Source organism: Oncorhynchus keta, chromosome 24, assembly GCF_023373465.1.
Source record: "Oncorhynchus keta strain PuntledgeMale-10-30-2019 chromosome 24, Oket_V2, whole genome shotgun sequence".
Taxonomy (NCBI): Eukaryota; Metazoa; Chordata; class Actinopteri; order Salmoniformes; family Salmonidae; genus Oncorhynchus; species Oncorhynchus keta.
Window position 1 is genome coordinate 6,232,651 of NC_068444.1, and position 19,611 is coordinate 6,252,261.

The 19,611-nt window shown below is 43.5% G+C and overlaps 1 protein-coding gene and 2 long non-coding RNA genes across 9 annotated transcripts in view; 1 reads left to right on the top strand and 2 right to left on the bottom strand.

Annotated features, from left to right (window-relative positions):
• Nucleotides 1–10,420, top strand: part of LOC118402694 (pantothenate kinase 3-like) — a 40,971-nt gene extending 30,551 nt beyond the window's left edge. For both annotated transcript variants that reach the window (XM_052477550.1, XM_052477551.1), the window contains exons 4-7: nt 2,345–2,521; nt 6,235–6,358; nt 9,922–10,047; nt 10,206–10,420. In XM_052477550.1, coding sequence (XP_052333510.1) covers nt 2,345–2,521; nt 6,235–6,358; nt 9,922–10,047; nt 10,206–10,265 — 487 coding nt within the window. In that variant the 3' untranslated portion in view covers nt 10,266–10,420. The remainder of the gene's footprint in view (nt 1–2,344; nt 2,522–6,234; nt 6,359–9,921; nt 10,048–10,205) is intronic.
• Nucleotides 10,421–13,614: 3,194 nt separating this feature from the next.
• LOC127911336 (uncharacterized) lies at nt 13,615–15,959 on the bottom strand. 4 transcript variants are annotated; one of them, XR_008077874.1, is made up of 4 exons: nt 15,803–15,959; nt 14,461–14,544; nt 13,987–14,070; nt 13,615–13,818 (listed from the first exon to the last, which is right to left on the bottom strand). It is a non-coding gene; the product is annotated as an uncharacterized LOC127911336 (long non-coding RNA). The 4 variants fall into 4 exon arrangements; XR_008077876.1 differs by having other exon boundaries at nt 13,617–13,818; nt 13,987–14,028; XR_008077875.1 differs by lacking the exon at nt 13,987–14,070 and having other exon boundaries at nt 13,620–13,818.
• A 68-nt stretch (nt 15,960–16,027) lies between these two features.
• On the bottom strand, nt 16,028–16,679 carry LOC127911335 (uncharacterized). 3 transcript variants are annotated; one of them, XR_008077871.1, is made up of 4 exons: nt 16,441–16,671; nt 16,348–16,378; nt 16,224–16,316; nt 16,057–16,161 (listed from the first exon to the last, which is right to left on the bottom strand). It is a non-coding gene; the product is annotated as an uncharacterized LOC127911335 (long non-coding RNA). The 3 variants fall into 3 exon arrangements; XR_008077873.1 differs by lacking the exon at nt 16,348–16,378 and having other exon boundaries at nt 16,028–16,130; nt 16,193–16,316; XR_008077872.1 differs by lacking the exon at nt 16,348–16,378 and having other exon boundaries at nt 16,062–16,161; nt 16,441–16,679.
• Between the last annotated feature and the right edge of the window lie 2,932 nt (nt 16,680–19,611).

Consider the following 19,611-nt stretch of genomic DNA (forward strand, 5'->3'; position numbering starts at 1 on the left):
TAACTTGGCTGTGGTTTAGTCAGGGTTGGGTAAAGGATAACTTGGCTGTGGTTTACTCAGGGTTAGGTTGGGTAAAGGATAACTTGGCTGTGGTTTAGTCAGCGTTGGGTAAAGGATAACTTGGCTGTGGTTTAGTCAGGGTTGGGTAAAGGATAACTTGGCTGTGGTTTCGTCAGGGTTGGGTAAAGGATAACTTGGCTGTGGTTTCGTCAGGGTTAGGTTGGGTAAAGGATAACTTGGCTGTGGTTTAGTCAGGGTTGGGTAAAGGATAACTTGGCCGTGGTTCAGTCAGGGTTAGGTTGGGTAAAGGATAACTTGGCTGTGGTTTCGTCAGGGTTGGGTAAAGGATAACTTGGCTGTGGTTTAGTCAGGGTTGGGTAAAGGATAACTTGGCTGTGGTTTAGTCAGGGTTGGGTAAAGGATAACTTGGCTGTGGTTTAGTCAGGGTTGGGTAAAGGATAACTTGGCTGTGGTTTCGTCAGGGTTGGGTAAAGGATAACTTGGCTGTGGTTTCGTCAGGGTTGGGTAAAGGATAACTTGGCTGTGGTTTCGTCAGGGTTGGGTAAAGGATAACTTGGCTGTGGTTTAGTCAGGGTTGGGTAAAGGATAACTTGGCTGTGGTTTAGTCAGGGTTAGGTTGGGTAAAGGATAACTTGGCTGTGGTTTAGTCAGCGTTGGGTAAAGGATAACTTGGCTGTGGTTTAGTCAGGGTTGGGTAAAGGATAACTTGGCTGTGGTTTCGTCAGGGTTGGGTAAAGGATAACTTGGCTGTGGTTTAGTCAGGGTTGGGTAAAGGATAACTTGGCTGTGGTTTCGTCAGGGTTGGGTAAAGGATAACTTGGCTGTGGTTTAGTCAGAGTTGGGTAAAGGATAACTTGGCCGTGGTTTAGTCAGGGTTAGGTTGGGTAAAGGATAACTTGGCTGTGGTTTCGTCAGGGTTGGGTAAAGGATAACTTGGCTGTGGTTTAGTCAGGGTTGGGTAAAGGATAACTTGGCTGTGGTTTAGTCAGGGTTGGGTAAAGGATAACTTGGCTGTGGTTTAGTCAGGGTTGGGTAAAGGATAACTTGGCTGTGGTTTCGTCAGGGTTGGGTAAAGGATAACTTGGCTGTGGTTTCGTCAGGGTTGGGTAAAGGATAACTTGGCTGTGGTTTCGTCAGGGTTGGGTAAAGGATAACTTGGCCGTGGTTAAGTCAGGGTTAGGTTGGGTAAAGGATAACTTGGCTGTGGTTTAGTCAGGGTTGGGTAAAGGATAACTTGGCTGTGGTTTAGTCAGGGTTGGGTAAAGGATAACTTGGCTGTGGTTTCGTCAGGGTTGGGTAAAGGATAACTTGGCTGTGGTTTAGTCAGAGTTGGGTAAAGGATAACTTGGCTGTGGTTTAGTCAGGGTTAGGTTGGGTAAAGGATAACTTGGCTGTGGTTAAGTCTGGGTTAAGTGACCGGTCCTTGGCCTTGTGACAGTTCCTGAGGGCTTTGGGTCAGCTTACAGTTCCACTGTGACCTGTTCTGTCTACCTCCACAAGCACCCCCTGTCTCAGGCTGAGAGGGGACAACCCGGTCTCAGGCCGAGAGGGGACAACCCGGTCTCAGGCCGAGGGGGGACAACCCGGTCTCAGGCCGAGGGGGGACAACCCGGTCTCAGGCCGAGGGGGGACAACCCGGTCTCAGGCCGAGGGGGGACAACCCGGTCTCAGGCCGAGGGGGGACAACCCGGTCTCAGGCTGAGGGGGGACAACCCTGTCTCAGGCTGAGGGGGGACAACCCTGTCTCAGGCTGAGGGGGGTCAACCCTGTCTCAGCCTGAGGGGGGTCAACCCTGGTCTCAGCCTGAGGGGGGTCAACCCTGGTCTCAGCCTGAGGGGGGTCAACCCTGGTCTCAGCCTGAGGGGGGTCAACCCTGGTCTCAGCCTGAGGGGGGTCAACCCTGGTCTCAGCCTGAGGGGGGTCAACCCTGGTCTCAGCCTGAGGGGGGTCAACCCTGGTCTCAGCCTGAGGGGGGTCAACCCTGGTCTCAGCCTGAGGGGGGTCAACCCTGGTCTCAGGCTGAGGGGGGACAACCCGGGTCTCAGGCTGAGGGGGGACAACCCGGGTCTCAGGCTGAGGGGGGACAACCCGGGTCTCAGGCTGAGGGGGGACAACCCGGGTCTCAGGCTGAGGGGGGACTGCTTTTTAGGCCACTGTTGTATGTTCATTCAGAACCACTTTCCATGACCCCGGCACGAGGGACGAAACCGTAACTTGAAGCATGCATGCGTGTAACTACAAAATTTCACACATTTACGATTTGATGTCATTGCCCATTTGATGTGTTCCTGGGCCTGATGCCTTCTCTGTGTCCTCCTCTCAGTCTTGGTGGGGGTACGTTCCTGGGCCTGTGCTGCCTGCTGACTGGGTGTGAGACATTTGAAGAGGCTCTGGATATGGCGAGCAGAGGCGACAGCAGCAATGTGGACAAGCTGGTGAGGGATATCTACGGAGGAGACTATGAGCGTTTCAGCCTCCAAGGATCTGCTGTAGCCTCCAGGTGAAGGAGGGATCACTCAGTACTAGAATTATACTTTGTATACCATGATAATTATACTGGATATACCATGAGAACTATACTGGATATACCATGATAACTATACTGGATATACCATGATAATTATACTGGATATACCATGATAACTATACTGGATATACCATGATAATTATACTGGATATACCATGATAATTATACTGGATATACCATGATAATTATACTGGATATACCATGATAATTATACTGGATATACCATGATAACTATACTGGATATACCATGATAACTATACTGGATATACCATGATAATTATACTGGATATACCATGATAACTATACTGGATATACCATGATAATTATACTGGATATACCATGATAACTATACTGGATATACCATGATACTTATACTGGATATACCCTGATAACTATACTGGATATACCATGATAACTATACTGGATATACCATGATAACTATACTGGATATACCATGATAATTATACTGGATATACCATGATAACTATAGTGGATATACCATGATAACTATAGTGGATATACCATGATAACTATAGTGGATATACCATGATAACTATACTGGATATACCATGATAACTATACTGGATATACCATGATAACTATACTGGATATACCATGATAACTATACTGGATATACCATGATAACTATACTGGATATACCATGATAACTATACTGGATATACCATGATAACTATACTGGATATACCATGATAACTATACTGGATATACCATGATAACTATACTGGATATACCATGATAACTATACTGGATATACCATGATAACTATACTGGATATACCATGATAACTATACTGGATATACCATGATAACTATACTGGATATACCATGATAACTATACTGGATATACCATGATAACTATACTGGATATACCATGATAATTATACTGGATATACCATGATAACTATACTGGATATACCATGATAACTATACTGGATATACCATGATAACTATACTGGATATACCATGATAATTATACTGGATATACCATATGTTCCATTATACTTACCATGATAATATATACACTGAACAAAAATATATAAACGCAACAATTTCAAATATTGAAGGAAATCCTTTAAGTTTAAAGCTGTCACCGAGGCAGAGCGTTTGAAGCCGTCACCGAGGCAGAGCGTTTGAAGCCGTCACCGAGGCAGAGCGTTTGAAGCCGTCACCGAGGCAGAGCGTTTGAAGCCGTCACCGAGGCAGAGCGTTTGAAGCTGTCACCGAGGCAGAGCGTTTGAAGCTGTCACCGAGGCAGAGCGTTTGAAGCTGTCACCGAGGCAGAGCGTTTGAAGCTGTCACCGAGGCAGAGCGTTTGAAGCTGTCACCGAGGCAGAGCGTTTGAAGCTGTCACCGAGGCAGAGCGTTTGAAGCTGTCACCGAGGCAGAGCGTTTGAAGCTGTCACCGAGGCAGAGCGTTTGAAGCTGTCACCGAGGCAGAGCGTTTGAAGCTGTCACCGAGGCAGAGCGTTTGAAGCTGTCACCGAGGCAGAGCGTTTGAAGCTGTCATCGAGGCAGAGCGTTTGAAGCTGTCATCGAGGCAGAGCGTTTGAAGCTGTCATCGAGGCAGAGCGTTTGAAGCTGTCATCGAGGCAGAGCGTTTGAAGCTGTCATCGAGGCAGAGCGTTTGAAGCTGTCATCGAGGCAGAGCGTTTGAAGCTGTCATCGAGGCAGAGCGTTTGAAGCTGTCACCGAGGCAGAGCGTTTGAAGCTGTCACCGAGGCAGAGCGTTTGAAGCTGTCATCGAGGCAGAGCGTTTGAAGCTGTCATCGAGGCAGAGCGTTTGAAGCCGTCATCGAGGCAGAGCGTTTGAAGCCGCCATCGAGGCAGAGCGTTTGAAGCCATCATCGAGGCAGAGCGTTTGAAGCCGTCACCGAGGCAGAGCGTTTGAAGCTGTCATCGAGGCAAAGGGTGGCTACTTTTGAAGAATCTCAAATATAAAGTTATTTTAATTTGTATAACACTCTTTTTGTTGTTGTTTTTTTGGTTACTACATGATTCCAGATGTGTTATTTCATAGTTTCAATGTCTTTACTACCATTTTACAATGTAGAAAATAGTAAAAAGAAAGACAAACCCTGGAATGAGTAGGTGTGCTGTACAGTTGAAGTCGGAAGTCTACATACACTTAGGTTGGAGTCATTAAAACTCGTTTTTCAACCACTCCACAAATTTCTTGTTAACAAACTATAGTTTTGGCAAATCGGTTAGGACATCTACTTTGTGCATGATGCAAGTAATTTGTCCAACAATTGTTTACAGACAGATTATTTCACATATAATTCACTGTATCACAATTCCAGTGAGTCAGAAGTTTACATACACTAAGTTGACTGTGCCTTTAAACAGCTTGGAAAATCCCAGAAAATGATGTCATGGCTTTAGAAGCTTCTGATAATTGACATCATTTGAGTCAATTGGAGGTGTACCTGTGGATGTATTTCAAGGCCTACCTTCAAACTCAGTGCCTCTTTGCTTGACATCATGAGAAAATCAAAAGATATCAGTCAAGACCAGAGAAAATAAATTGTAGACCTCCACAAGTCTGGTTCATCCTTGGGAGCACTTTCAAAATGCCTGAAGGTACCACGTTCATCTGTACAAACAATAGTACGCAAGTATAAACACCATGGGACCACGCAGCCGTCATACTGCTCAGGAAGGAGATGCATTCTGTCTCCTAGAGATGAACGTACTTTGGTGCGAAAAGTGCAAATCAATCCCAGAACAACAGAAAAGGACCTTGTGAAGATGCTGGAGGAAACGGGTGCAAAAGTATCAGGAAGTTAAAGCTTGGTCACAAATGGGTCTTCCAAATGGACAATGACCCCAAGCATACTTCCAAAGATGTGGCAAAATGGCTTAAGGACAACAAAGTCAAGGTATTGGAGTGGCCATCACAAAACCCTGACCTCAATCCAATAGAAAATTTGTTGGCAGAACTGAAAAAGCGTGTGCGAGCCAGGAGGCCTACAAACCTGACTCAGTTACACCAGCTCTGTCAGGAGGAATGGACCAAAATCCACTCAACTTATTGTGGGAAGCTTGTGGAAGGCTACCTGAAATGTTTGACCCAATTTAAACAATTTAAAGGCAATGCTACCAAATACTAATTGAGTGTATGTAAATTTCTGACACACTGGGAATGTGATGAAATAAATAAAAGCTGAAATAAATCATTCTCTCTACTATTATTCTGACATTTCACATTCTTAAAATAAAGTGGTGATCCTAACTGACCTAAGACAGGGAATATTTACTAGGATTAAATGTCAGGAATTGTGAAAAACTGAGTTTAAATGTATTTGACTAAGGTGTATGTATGTACTTCCAAATTCAACTGTATGTATGTATGTATGTATGTATGTATGTATGTATGTATGTATGTATGTATGTATGTATGTATGTATGTATGTATGTATGTATGTATGTATGTATGTATGTAATTAATTGTTATGGTAGTTAATGAACTGTAGAAGCACATAGATATAAGCTACACAGTACATGGTGCAATGTAGGTTGAGTAACAGTGTCCCAGAAGGGCTCTATATCACTGGCCTTGTTTTATGATGTTAATTGGTATCGTTTTTAAATTTAAAGAATACTTTTTTTCATTCCTAATAGAAGTTCTTGTGATTCTTATGTTATGCTTTTGTTATTTTAACACAGCTTTGGCCACATGATGAGTAAACAGAAACGAGACTCCATCAGCAAAGAGGATCTGGCCCGGGCTCTGCTGGTCACCATCACCAATAACATTGGTTCCATTGCACGCATGTGTGCCGTCAACGAGGTCATCGCACAAACATTCTCCCTGCAGTTTGCGTTATATTAATATTCATTCACTTTAGTTAATGTTCTCAGGAGAAGTCGTTGTCTAAAGGGCTTATTTACATTTACACTTTTTACATCCGGGTCATTTTAGTCAGTTATCCAGAGTGACTTAGTGCATTCATCTTACGGTAGTGTAACCGGTGTGAAATGGCTAGCTAGTTAGCGGTGGTGCGCTAGTAGCGTTTCAATCGATGGTGTCACTCACTCCGAGACCTTGGCAGTAGTTGTTTCCCTTTGCTCTGTAAGAGCTGGGGGTTTTGTGGAGCGATAGATAACGATGCTTCGTGGGAGGCAGTTGATGACGTGTTCCAGGTGGTCCCTGGTTCGAGCCCAGGTTTTGGGGGTGGCAAGGAGAGGAACGGAAAGCAATACTGTTACAGTAGCTAGAGGTGAGACAACCACATTTCAGTCTTTTTTTTTTGGGCTGGTTTTCTGTATGCTTTCAGCTTCTTTAGTGTTTCCATGGTGATCAAGCAGCATTTCTACAGGGCTTTCAAAGCGCACCGAACTTCAGCTCCGCCACCACCACCTGGCCCGTAGACCTTTTTCCCAAAGCGTGAACTGCAGTATAGAATTACTCTATTGTCGAGCAACAATGTTTTAGTGTCCGTGATCTCTCTCTAATAGTGATAGCTTCTGACAAGAGGACAAGAGGCCCGACACATAAGCTTGAATAAAATAAGTGGTACTAGCAAAGAGTCGTGTGCAGGTTTCTCTTTTATTTGACGTTCCAACACACCTCTGCTACAAGATCACTCAGATGTGGGGCTGCTTTAAATGTTTGTTTTTTTAAAGAGTGTCGGTGATCGTACTGACAGGACTAGAAGTGCAAGGCAGTTCAGTTCAACGGCGATACAACAGTACAGATGCCGTACCAGCTGACTTCCTTCTCAGCTCTGGCTTTGTATGTTGATAACAGGGGAAGTACAGCAGACTCCTGTCTTTTCGCTCCACTTTGTGGTAATCATGAGTACTTATTTGTATTGGCTGTTGGTATTTTATTAGGATCCCCATTGGCTGTTGGTATTTTATTAGGATCCCCATTGGCTGTTGGTATTTTATTAGGATCCCCATTGGCTGTTGGTATTTTATTAGGATCCCCATTGGCTGTTGGTATTTTATTAGGATCCCCATTGGCTGTTGGTATTTTATTAGGATCCCCATTGGCTGTTGGTATTTTATTAGGATCTCCATTGGCTGTTGGTATTTTATTAGGATCCCCATTGGCTGTTGGTATTTTATTAGGATCCCCATTGGCTGTTGGTATTTTATTAGGATCCCCATTGGCTGTTGGTATTTTATTAGGATCCCCATTGGCTGTTGGTATTTTATTAGGATCCCCATTGGCTGTTGGTATTTTATTAGGATCCCCATTGGCTGTTGGTATTTTATTAGGATCCCCATTGGCTGTTGGTATTTTATTAGGATCCCCATTGGCTGTTGGTATGTTGGTATTTTGTTAGGATCCCCATTGGCTGTTGGTATTTTATTTTGGATCCCCATTGGCTGTTGGTATGTTGGTATTTTATTAGGATCCCTGTTGGTATGTTGGTATTTTGGCTGTTGGTATGTTGGTATTTTGTTAGGATCCCCCATTGGCTGTTGGTATTTTATTAGGATCCCCATTGGCTGTTGGTATGTTGGTATTTTGTTAGGATCCCCATTGGCTGTTGGTATGTTGGTATTTTGGATCCCCATTGGCTGTTGGTATTTTATTTTGTTAGGATCCCCATTGGCTGTTGGTATTTGGTATTTTGTTAGGATCCCCATTGGCTGTTGGTATGTTGGTATTTTATTAGGATCCCCATTGGCTGTTGGTATGTTGGTATTTGGATCCCCATTTGGCTGTTGGTATGTTTATGTTTAGGATCCCCATTGGCTGTTGGTATGTTGGTATTTTGTTAGGAGCCCATTGGCTGTTGGTATGTTGGTATTTTGTTAGGATCCCCATTGGTATGTTGGTATTTTATTAGGATCCCCATTGGCTGTTGGTTATTTTATTAGGATCCCATTGGCTGTTGGTATTTTATTTTGTTAGGATCCCCATTGGCTGTTGGTATTTTATTAGGAGCCTCATTGGCTGTTGGTATTTTATTAGGATCCCCATTGGCTGTTGGTATTTTATTAGGATCCCCATTGGCTGTTGGTATGTTGGTATTTTGTTAGGATCCCCATTGGCTGTTGGTATGTTTATTTTGTTAGGATCCTCATTGGCTGTTGGTATGTTTATTTTAGGATCCCCATTGGCTGTTGGTATGTTGGTATTTTGTTAGGATCCCCATTGGCTGTTGGTATTTTATTAGGATCCCCATTGGCTGTTGGTATTTTATTAGGATCCCCATTGGCTGTTGGTATTTTTGTTAGGATCCCCATTGGCTGTTGGTATGTTGGTATTTTGTTAGGATCCCCATTGGCTGTTGGTATTTTATTAGGATCCCCATTGGCTGTTGGTATGTTGGTATTTTGTTAGGATCCCCATTGGCTGTTGGTATTTTATTAGCATCCCCATTGGCTGTTGGTATGTTGGTATTTTGTTAGGATCCCCATTGGCTGTTGGTATTTTATTAGGATCCCCATTGGCTGTTGGTATGTTGGTATTTTATTAGGATCCCCATTGGCTGTTGGTATTTTATTAGGAATATAAAAACACAATGTGTAACATTATGTTCCTTTATTGAACACCCCATTGGCTGTTGGTATGTTGGTATATACACATTCAAAGGTCTGTATATTTGTTAGGATCCCCATTGGCATATTTAACCAAAATTGAAAGTATTTTATTAGGATCCCCATTGGCTGTTGGTATTTTATTGGGGATCCCCATTGGCTGTTGGTATCACATTTGTTAGGATCCCATTTCATTGGCTGTTGGTATTTTATTAGGATCCCCATTGGCTGTTGGTATGTTGGTATTTTATTAGGATCCCCATTGGCTGTTGGTATTTTATTAGGATCCCCATTGGCTGTTGGTATGTTGGTATTTTGTTAGGATCCCCATTGGCTGTTGGTATTTTATTAGGATCCCCATTGGCTGTTGGTATTTTATTAGGATCCCCATTGGCTGTTGGTATGTTGGTATTTTGTTAGGATCCCCATTGGCTGTTGGTATTTTATTAGGATCCCCATTGGCTGTTGGTATGTTGGTATTTTATTAGGATCCCCATTGGCTGTTGGTATTTTATTAGGATCCCCATTGGCTGTTGGTATGTTGGTATTTTATTAGGATCCCCATTGGCTGTTGGTATTTTATTAGGATCCCCATTGGCTGTTGGTATGTTGGTATTTTATTAGGATCCCCGTTCAGCTACTCTTCCTGGGGTCCACATGAAACATGACATAATACAGAACATTAATAGAGAAGAACAGATCAAGGACAGAACTACATAAATACATGTTAGAAAACAATGTTTCCGGGGTTCTGTTATGAACTGTATATTGACCGTCTCTGCATGTTTTGGAAACATTACATTTTTAAAAACATTTTAAATTGATGCCCAGTACTATGACATGTTTCTCTTTCAGAAGATCGAGAGAGTTGTGTTTGTTGGCAATTTCTTACGGATCAACACCGTGTCTACTAAGCTGCTGGCCTACGCCATGGACTTCTGGTCCAAGGGACAACTGAAGGCCCTGTTCCTGGAACACGAGGTACAGCGCTTGATTTGAGTTGGAAGATTTAGATTCTGTCAGACCTGAATGTAAACAAAGTTGTCAACTCTACCCCCCCCAAAGCTCCCAGATTTCATAATCCTCATTTGAGTATTAGTAATAATACTATATTTACCACATTGTATGTTTTTCTGTAGGGATATTTTGGAGCGGTTGGGGCATTCCTGGAGCTGCTAAAGTCATCTGAGGAGCCATGATGATATGCCAATGCCATCCCTCAAGAAGCTGCCGAGAAGCCGCCACAGGAAACTGGAAAAAGCCATTTAATTTAACTATAAACATCTTTGATCTATTTTTCTCTAAAATCCCCTCAAATAGAGGTTTTTATTAATAAAGCTAATGTAATGTCTCATGTCATGAACCCTGTGTGGCAGGTCGCTAAGGGTCACGGAGACTGTGTTAGTTTCTTGGTACTGTGTGTAAATATCTATTCTCGTAGTTCTAGAGTGCACTAAAGCCAAAACCTGCTGAGATTTTACCTGTGTGACAGGAGTCTGCAGTCTTCGGTATAGAGGAAAGGGAGTTTCTCTCAACATATGAATATTGCCTTGTCTGCTGCTGTTCTGTCCAACTTTGTGAAAAAGGCCAAAGGGGGGTGTAGTTCTAGTTGTATCAAATGAAGGGACCAAAGAGGCTGATTCATCATAATTGACTGGCCCTTTTAATTCAGCATGTCACAACGAGGGTCCACTCTCCTGTTGCTTGTGGCACATTTCATCATATAGCTTTATTAACGCCTCATGGTTAACAGATATGTAGTGTTTATAAACCCTTGGTTCACCAGCCTCCTCAAACTCTCTAGTCTCTTTTAGTGATAAAGTTCTGTTAAGATGTATGTTATGAATCTTGATCCTTTGGTTATTTTGAGATGCTGCACTACGAGTCCAGTACAAGTATCCACTTCTGTTTGTTTCACACTTGCCTATCTCACGAATAGTGTGCCCAATCTTCTCCAAACCACGGACCATGACGACACCCCTCTACAGCCAGTGGTGATTTGAATTGCCTGGTAAGGACTGTTTTGTGGTGTTTTTATCTCACCTAGTTGTAAGAAAGGTACATAACTACTGGCAGCAGTTTGTCTACAAAGTGATTTTTTTTAAAAGTATTTTATCTTATGTCGGTGTGGGAGTTCTTCACCCAGTGCGAAGGGTTCATTTACCTGCAGTTTGGACAGGACATCTCTATTTTGGCCCCCCAAAGCAATTCCCATAGCTGCTATCAATTTTCTTGTTTTATACATCAGTTAAAGCTAATGTGCTTGTAGCTAGAATATTGAAGGACCACCACACTAGACATGATTTACCTGTTGGCTTAGGTATTTCAAACGGCAGCAATAACTGGGCAGCAGTTTCTAGTCAAAGAAACATCCCATTGATTACGTCCATCATAATGACCTCATAAAACAGTGGCACAAGTAGACAATGGACCTGATCGGACAGCTCAGAGCCTCTGCTCTTTTCTGTCCATAGGAAACAATTGGATTAGTGGAAGAGAATCCAATCTCTCAACCTTTGCTATTATGACATCACAGAATGTTCTGTTCTTTTTTTTTTTTTTTGCCTTCCTCCTCTCCCTGTTGGTTAATGGCCTCTGCCTATCAGGTGGCACCGTTGTCAAACTGGGTAGCAGTTTACTTACTGGCTACTCTGTGCCACCTACTTCTCACCTCAAACTTGTTTTGTTGTCTTTTTGTTTTTAGTAGTACTATGATTCTGTGCCCTACGGTCTCTTTTTGTTTTTAGTAGAACTATGATTCTGTGCCCTACGGTCTCTTTTTGTTTTTAGTAGAACTATGATTCTGTGCCCTACGGTCTCTTTTTTTGTTTTTAGTAGAACTATGATTCTGTGCCCTACGGTCTCTACTTTTTTCTTCATGTGAAGTGTTTATGATTCAGTGTGGTTCTTTGTGAAGGCTTCAGTTAGATCTATGTGAAGTCACGAGTCTCACTGCAACAGTGGAGTTTAGTCGGGTTAGCAGATGGTATCATTCAACTGCATGGGATTCTGACTTGATTTCATAAAGATCTTATTTTTAATTTTTCTGTGGAGGGGGAGGGGGGGTGATTTTTCAAATGTTCATGTTGTGTTTTTCTGTATCGTTTTTGTCGTTTTTTGGCTCAGAGTTATTACAAGCGTCCCCTGTTGACATTTGCATGCTCTTGTGAAAGTGACAATAGGCCTTGGTACTAGTCTGGATCAATGGTTCAATTTGGGATTACCATTTCAATATTTATGACCCCCCTCCCCCTCCCAATAGCAGATTTATATTATATTTACCCCCAATAGCAGATTTGTATATTATATTTACCCCCAATAGCAGATTTGTATATTATATTTACCCCCAATAGCAGATTTGTATATTATATTTACCCCCAATAGCAGATTTGTATATTATATTTACCCCCAATAGGTTTGTATATTATATTCACCCCCAATAGCAGGTCCCAATTCACGTTATATTTATTGAAGTGTAATCACTACTGATATGTTGAAACACCTCAGGCGTCTGAAAACCAACTTCCTGTAAACGTGCGTCAGTAACCGACGTCTCTGTACTTACAAACCTCAAATTTCCTGCCAAGTTAAATTATTGAGTCGAGTTCAAATAAAGTTGTTTATTTTATTTTTTTTTCATCAATGTATTAGACACTCCTGAAGACGACCTTTCACGTCTGGTATTGAAGCATTGTGAAAACATGCCTGCCGTTCGAGTCAGTTTTTAGTATGTTAGCCTGGCTCAATGGTGAAGCTCGTCTCCCTCTGGTATTTACATGGTGTACACATCTCGCGCATTGGAGCCATCAAATCTGTATTATGTAAGAGCTCTGTACAAGGAATATTACTTGCCACAACATAAGGACATTTGCCTCGTGCATCTGCTTTTCGCCCCATGATAAAGCTCTATTGAGTGATTTGGCGTTAAAGCAAAATCCTCAGAGTTGGCTCTCGTTAACGAACAGGAGAAACCTTAGTGGTATCCCTTGACCCTCGTTAGTGAACAGGAGAAGCCTTAGTGGTATCCCTTGACCCTCGTTAGTGAACAGGAGAAGCCTTAGTGGTATCCCTTGACCCTCGTTAGTGAACAGGAGAAGCCTTAGTGGTATCCCTTGACCCTCGTTAGTGAACAGGAGAAGCCTTAGTGGTATCCCTTGACCCTCGTTAGTGAACAGGAGAAGCCTTAGTGGTATCCCTTGACCCTCGTTAGTGAACAGGAGAAGCCTTAGTGGTATCCCTTGACCCTCGTTAGTGAACAGGAGAAGCCTTAGTGGTATCCCTTGACCCTCGTTAGTGAACAGGAGAAGCCTTAGTGGTATCCCTTGACCCTCGTTAGTGTTAATGAACAGGAGAAGCCTTAGTGGTATCCCTTGACCCTTGTTAGTGAACAGGAGAAGCCTTAGTGGTATCCCTTGACCCTCGTTAGTGAACAGGAGAAGCCTTAGTGGTATCCCTTGACCCTCGTTAGTGTTAATGAACAGGAGAAGCCTTAGTGGTATCCCTTGACCCTCGTTAGTGAACAGGAGAAGCCTTAGTGGTATCCCTTGACCCTCGTTAGTGTTAATGAACAGGAGGAGCCTTAGTGGTATCCCTTGACCCTTGTTAGTGAACAGGAGAAGCCTTAGTGGTATCCCTTGACCCTCGTTAGTGAACAGGAGAAGCCTTAGTGGTATCCCTTGACCCTCGTTAGTGAACAGGAGAAGCCTTAGTGGTATCCCTTGACCCTCGTTAGTGTTAATGAACAGGAGAAGCCTTAGTGGTATCCCTTGACCCTCGTTAGTGAACAGGAGAAGCCTTAGTGGTATCCCTTGACCCTCGTTAGTGAACAGGAGAAGCCTTAGTGGTATCCCTTGACCCTCGTTAGTGAACAGGAGAAGCCTTAGTGGTATCCCTTGACCCTCGTTAGTGAACAGGAGAAACCTCAGTGGTATCCCTTGACCCTCGTTAGTGAACAGGAGAAGCCTTAGTGGTATCCCTTGACCCTCGTTAGTGAACAGGAGAAGCCTTAGTGGTATCCCTTGACCCTCGTTAGTGTTAATGAACAGGAGGAGCCTTAGTGGTATCCCTTGACCCTTGTTAGTGAACAGGAGAAGCCTTAGTGGTATCCCTTGACCCTCGTTAATGAACAGGAGGAGCCTTAGTGGTATCCCTTGACCCTCGTTAGTGAACAGGAGAAGCCTTAGTGGTATCCCTTGACCCTCGTTAGTGTTAATGAACAGGAGAAGCCTTAGTGGTATCCCTTGACCCTCGTTAGTGAACAGGAGAAGCCTTAGTGGTATCCCTTGACCCTCGTTAGTGAACAGGAGAAGCCTTAGTGGTATCCCTTGACCCTCGTTAGTGAACAGGAGAAGCCTTAGTGGTATCCCTTGACCCTCGTTAGTGAACAGGAGAAACCTCAGTGGTATCCCTTGACCCTCGTTAGTGAACAGGAGAAGCCTTAGTGGTATCCCTTGACCCTCGTTAGTGAACAGGAGAAGCCTTAGTGGTATCCCTTGACCCTCGTTAGTGTTAATGAACAGGAGAAGCCTTAGTGGTATCCCTTGACCCTCGTTAGTGAACAGGAGAAGCCTTAGTGGTATCCCTTGACCCTCGTTAGTGTTAATGAACAGGAGAAGCCTTAGTGGTATCCCTTGACCCTCGTTAGTGAACAGGAGAAGCCTTAGTGGTATCCCTTGACCCTCGTTAGTGAACAGGAGAAGCCTCAGTGGTATCCCTTGACCCTCGTTAGTGAACAGGAGAAGCCTCAGTGGTATCCCTTGACCCTCGTTAGTGAACAGGAGAAGCCTTAGTGGTATCCCTTGACCCTCGTTAGTGAACAGGAGAAGCCTTAGTGGTATCCCTTGACCCTCGTTAGTGAACAGGAGAAGCCTTAGTGGTATCCCTTGACCCTCGTTAGTGAACAGGAGAAGCCTTAGTGGTATCCCTTGACCCTCGTTAGTGAACAGGAGAAGCCTTAGTGGTATCCCTTGACCCTCGTTAGTGAACAGGAGAAGCCTCAGTGGTATCCCTTGACCCTCGTTAGTGAACAGGAGAAGCCTTAGTGGTATCCCTTGACCCTCGTTAGTGAACAGGAGAAGCCTTAGTGGTATCCCTTGACCCTCGTTAGTGTTAATGAACAGGAGAAGCCTTAGTGGTATCCCTTGACCCTCGTTAGTGAACAGGAGAAGCCTTAGTGGTATCCCTTGACCCTCGTTAGTGAACAGGAGAAGCCTTAGTGGTATCCCTTGACCCTCGTTAGTGTTAATGAACAGGAGAAGCCTTAGTGGTATCCCTTGACCCTCGTTAGTGTTAATGAACAGGAGAAGCCTTAGTGGTATCCCTTGACCCTCGTTAGTGAACAGGAGAAGCCTTAGTGGTATCCCTTGACCCTCGTTAGTGTTAATGAACAGGAGGAGCCTTAGTGGTATCCCTTGACCCTCGTTAGTGAACAGGAGAAGCCTTAGTGGTATTTTCGTTAGTGTTAATGAACAGGAGAAGCCTTAGTGGTATCCCTTGACCCTCGTTAGTGTTAATGAACCCGAGAAGCCTTAGTGGTATCCCTTGACCCTCGTTAGTGAACAGGAGAAGCCTTAGTGGTATCCCTTGACCCTCGTTAGTGAACAGGAGAAGCCTTAGTGGTATCCCTTGACCCTCGTTAGTGAACAGGAGAAGCCTTAGTGGTATCCCTTGACCCTCGTTAGTGAACAGGAGAAGCCTTAGTGGTATCCCTTGACCCTCGTTAGTGAACAGGAGAAACCTTAGTGGTATCCCTTGACCCTCGTTAGTTAGTGTTAATGAACAGGAGTTTAATCCCTGGTAAAGATCAGAGAACATGCTATACATTAGCTTATGTATTAATCTATTTTATGTTCTAGCAATGCTGTAAATTCTGCCAATAACTCCAAAACAAGCAAGTGATTTGGTTGTTCAAAGCTTTTGTTTTGTGATCTTAAGAATTATGCAAACTGGTTTGTCTTTTGATCTGAGAATCCTTTTTTTTCTTTTTTTTGTTGTTCTTGACTGAGTTTCTTCTGCTGATATTTAAACAACACCATCTATAGTCTGGAAAGCTTTATAGGATGGACCTTTTTATCACTCTGATCTGATAGGATGGACCTTTTTATCACACAGATCTGATAGGATGGACCTTTTTATGATGTTGATCTGATAGGATGGACCTTTTTATCACTCTGATCTGATAGGATGGACCTTTTTATCACTCTGATCTGATAGGATGGACCTTTTTATCACTCTGATCTGATAGGATGGACCTTTTTATTATGTTGATCTGATAGGATGGACCTTTTTATCACTCTGATCTGATAGGATGGACCTTTTTATCACACAGATCTGATAGGATGGACCTTTTTATGATGTTGATCTGATAGGATGGACCTTTTTATCACTCTGATCTGATAGGATGGACCTTTTTATCACTCTGATCTGATAGGATGGACCTTTTTATCACTCTGATCTGATAGGATGGACCTTTTTATCACTCTGATCTGATAGGATGGACCTTTTTATCACTCTGATCTGATAGGATGGACCTTTTTATCACTCTGATCTGATAGGATGGACCTTTTTATCACTCTGATCTGATAGGATGGACCTTTTTATCACTCTGATCTGATAGGATGGACCTTTTTATTATGTTGATTCTGAATGTACTGTACCTGTAAATATATCCGTCAGAAATCTTTCTGCTAATGCAATGCCTAACCTCTTTACTGTGTGTAAGGCTACGTTCACACAGGTTGCCCAATTCTGATCTCTTGCCCAATCAGATCCGATATTTTGCCAATATTGGGGCCAAAAGATCAGAATTGGGCTTCCTGTGTAAATGCAACTTAAGAAAAATTACAAGAAAAGGAACACTGGAAATATGCTGTCACAATATGTGTGTTCTGGAATGTAAGTTATTTTCTGAAAGGAATCAATTCGTGAAGCTATTAAGATGTGTTAATTGGTGATTATTGATGCTGTCAGGGGGGATTGGTGATGCTGTCAGGGAGAGGGGAGGTTGGTGATTTCTTGATGCTGTCAGGGGGGGATTGGTGATGCTGTCAGGGGGGTTGGTGATGCTGTCAGGGGGATTGGTAATGATTTAACTAATTATTATTTACAGTGAAGGTCTACCCTGTCCAAATCCTAACCTGGACGATGCTGGGTTTGGTGATTCTTGATGCTGTCAGGGAGAGGGGGGGGATTGGTGATTCTGTCAGGGAGAGGGGGGGGATTGGTGATGCTGTCAGGGAGAGGGGGAGGTTGGTGATTTCTTGATGCTGTCAGGGAGAGGGGGAGGGTGGTGATTCTTGATGCTGTCAGGGAGAGGGGGAGGTTGGTGATGCTGTCAGGGAGAGGGGGAGGTTGGTGATTATTGATGCTGTCAGGGAGAGAGGGAGGTTGGTGATTATTGATGCTGTCAGGGAGAGAGGGAGGTTGGTGATTCTTGATGCTGTCAGGGAGAGGGGGAGGTTGGTGATTATTGATGCTGTCAGAGAGAGGGGGAGGTTGGTGATTCTTGATGCTGTCAGGGAGAGGGGGAGGTTGGTGATTCTTGATGCTGTCAGGGAGAGGGGGAGGGTGGTGATTCTTGATGCTGTCAGGGAGAGGGGGAGGTTGGTGATTCTGTCAGGGAGAGGGGGAGGTTGGTGATTTCTTGATGCTGTCAGGGAGAGGGGGAGGTTGGTGATTTCTTGATGCTGTCAGGGAGAGGGGGAGGTTGGTGATTTCTTGATGCTGTCAGGGAGAGGGGGAGGTTGGTGATTTCTTGATGCTGTCAGGGAGAGGGGGAGGGTCGTGATTCTTGGTAAGGTTTGTAGTGATAATAGGAGATGTGAGTGTTGACCATTGCCATAGTAATCTGAATATATCTGCATCTGAGTATAAAAAAAGTTTTTTCCTTCTGTTTTTCTACATTTCTGTTTTTTGGTCTTTGGGATATTAGTGTCACATTTATGTACACATACAGTAGTTGACATTCTGGTTAAGCTCGGAGTTGGCCAGATCAATCAATGCCGTAACAGAAAATAATTATACACTGTACGAAACATTAGGAACACCTCCCTTTGCCCTCAGGAGCGCCTCAGTTCATCAGAGGAATGGACTATATATGGTGTTGAAAGCGTTCCACAGGGATGCTGGGCCCATGTTGACTCCAACGCTTCCCACAGTTGTGTCAAGTTGGCTGGGATGTCCTTTGGGTTTGTGGACCACTCTTGATACACACTGGGAAAACTGTTGAGTGTGAATGCACCAATTTGTAAGTCGCTCTGGATAAGAGCGTCTGCTAAATGACTTAAATGTAAATGAAGAACCCAGCAGCGCTGCAGTTCTTGTCACACTCAAACTGGTGCGCCTCACACCTACTACCATACCCTGTTCAAAAGGCACAAATATTTAGTCTAACCCATTCACCCTCTGAATGGCACACGTACGTACACAAGCCAGGTTTCAATTTAAGGTTTTGGTAAATCCTTCTTTTAACCACCTGTCTCCTCCCCCTTCAACTACACTGATTGAAGTGGATTTAACAGGTGATGTCATTGTTAAGAGCCTCACCACGTGGTCTGAACGTTAACATGCATGCTTGCACTACAGTTTTGGAAAGGAACTTTATTTTTCACATGAGCAAGAAATCATAAAAAAGAAAAAGGTTAAAGGCCCAGTGCAATGAATGTGTTTCCCCCACGTGTTATATGCTGTATATTTCCACACTGAGGTTGGAATAAAGGGCATTTTCACCATTTTCAAGGTATTAAGGTGTACACTGTTTGAAAAGTCTGCATGAAATGTCTGCTTGTTTTAGTGAGATTGAGTTTTGGCCTGAATTGACCAATGAGAAAGCATTCTAAACCTTTCTGCCAATAACAGCTAGTTTCCCGTTTTCACCTCCCCACTCAGACCACTCCAAGCTAAATTCTTGCTTGAGAAATGGCTCTTTGCTAAGAAGCGAGGATTATTAAAGTGTTCTAATTAAACAGCGCGTGGGATTGTAGTTGACACGGTCCCAGCTGCGGGCGATACTTACGGCTGAGAATCCTAGGGAGTGTCTCATTGGACTCTCCAGATCAGGGTTTCCCTGGCGCATCAACTCATCAAGCTTTGATTATTTGAATCAGCTGTGTCGTGCACTGAGGTAAAGACGGATTCAGGTTGGATATTCGACAGATATTCGCCTGTAGTTTTCCTTACGTCCACCAAAGGCAGTTAGGGACCGTCAACATAGTGACAAATCAAATTGTTCTAATTTCAATAGCTCTCATAAACGTTACTCCTAAAACTTTAAACTGGTTCTAGCTAACCCGATGGCATAGACAAACATTGCACACACTTTATTTTTGTTGATTTACATCTCGCACTATTTTAAATGATTTATTACAATATTTGAATTTCAATAGCTCCTTGGTCATGTGACCTACTGACTTCAAACAAGGTTCAGAATGTCCACTGAATAACCTTCTATATTGCACACCCTTTAGTTTGTCCATTTCCATCTCACACGTTTCCATTCATTGCACGTCACTAATTAGATGAGGCATTTGACTACCTCAAGAGACTCTT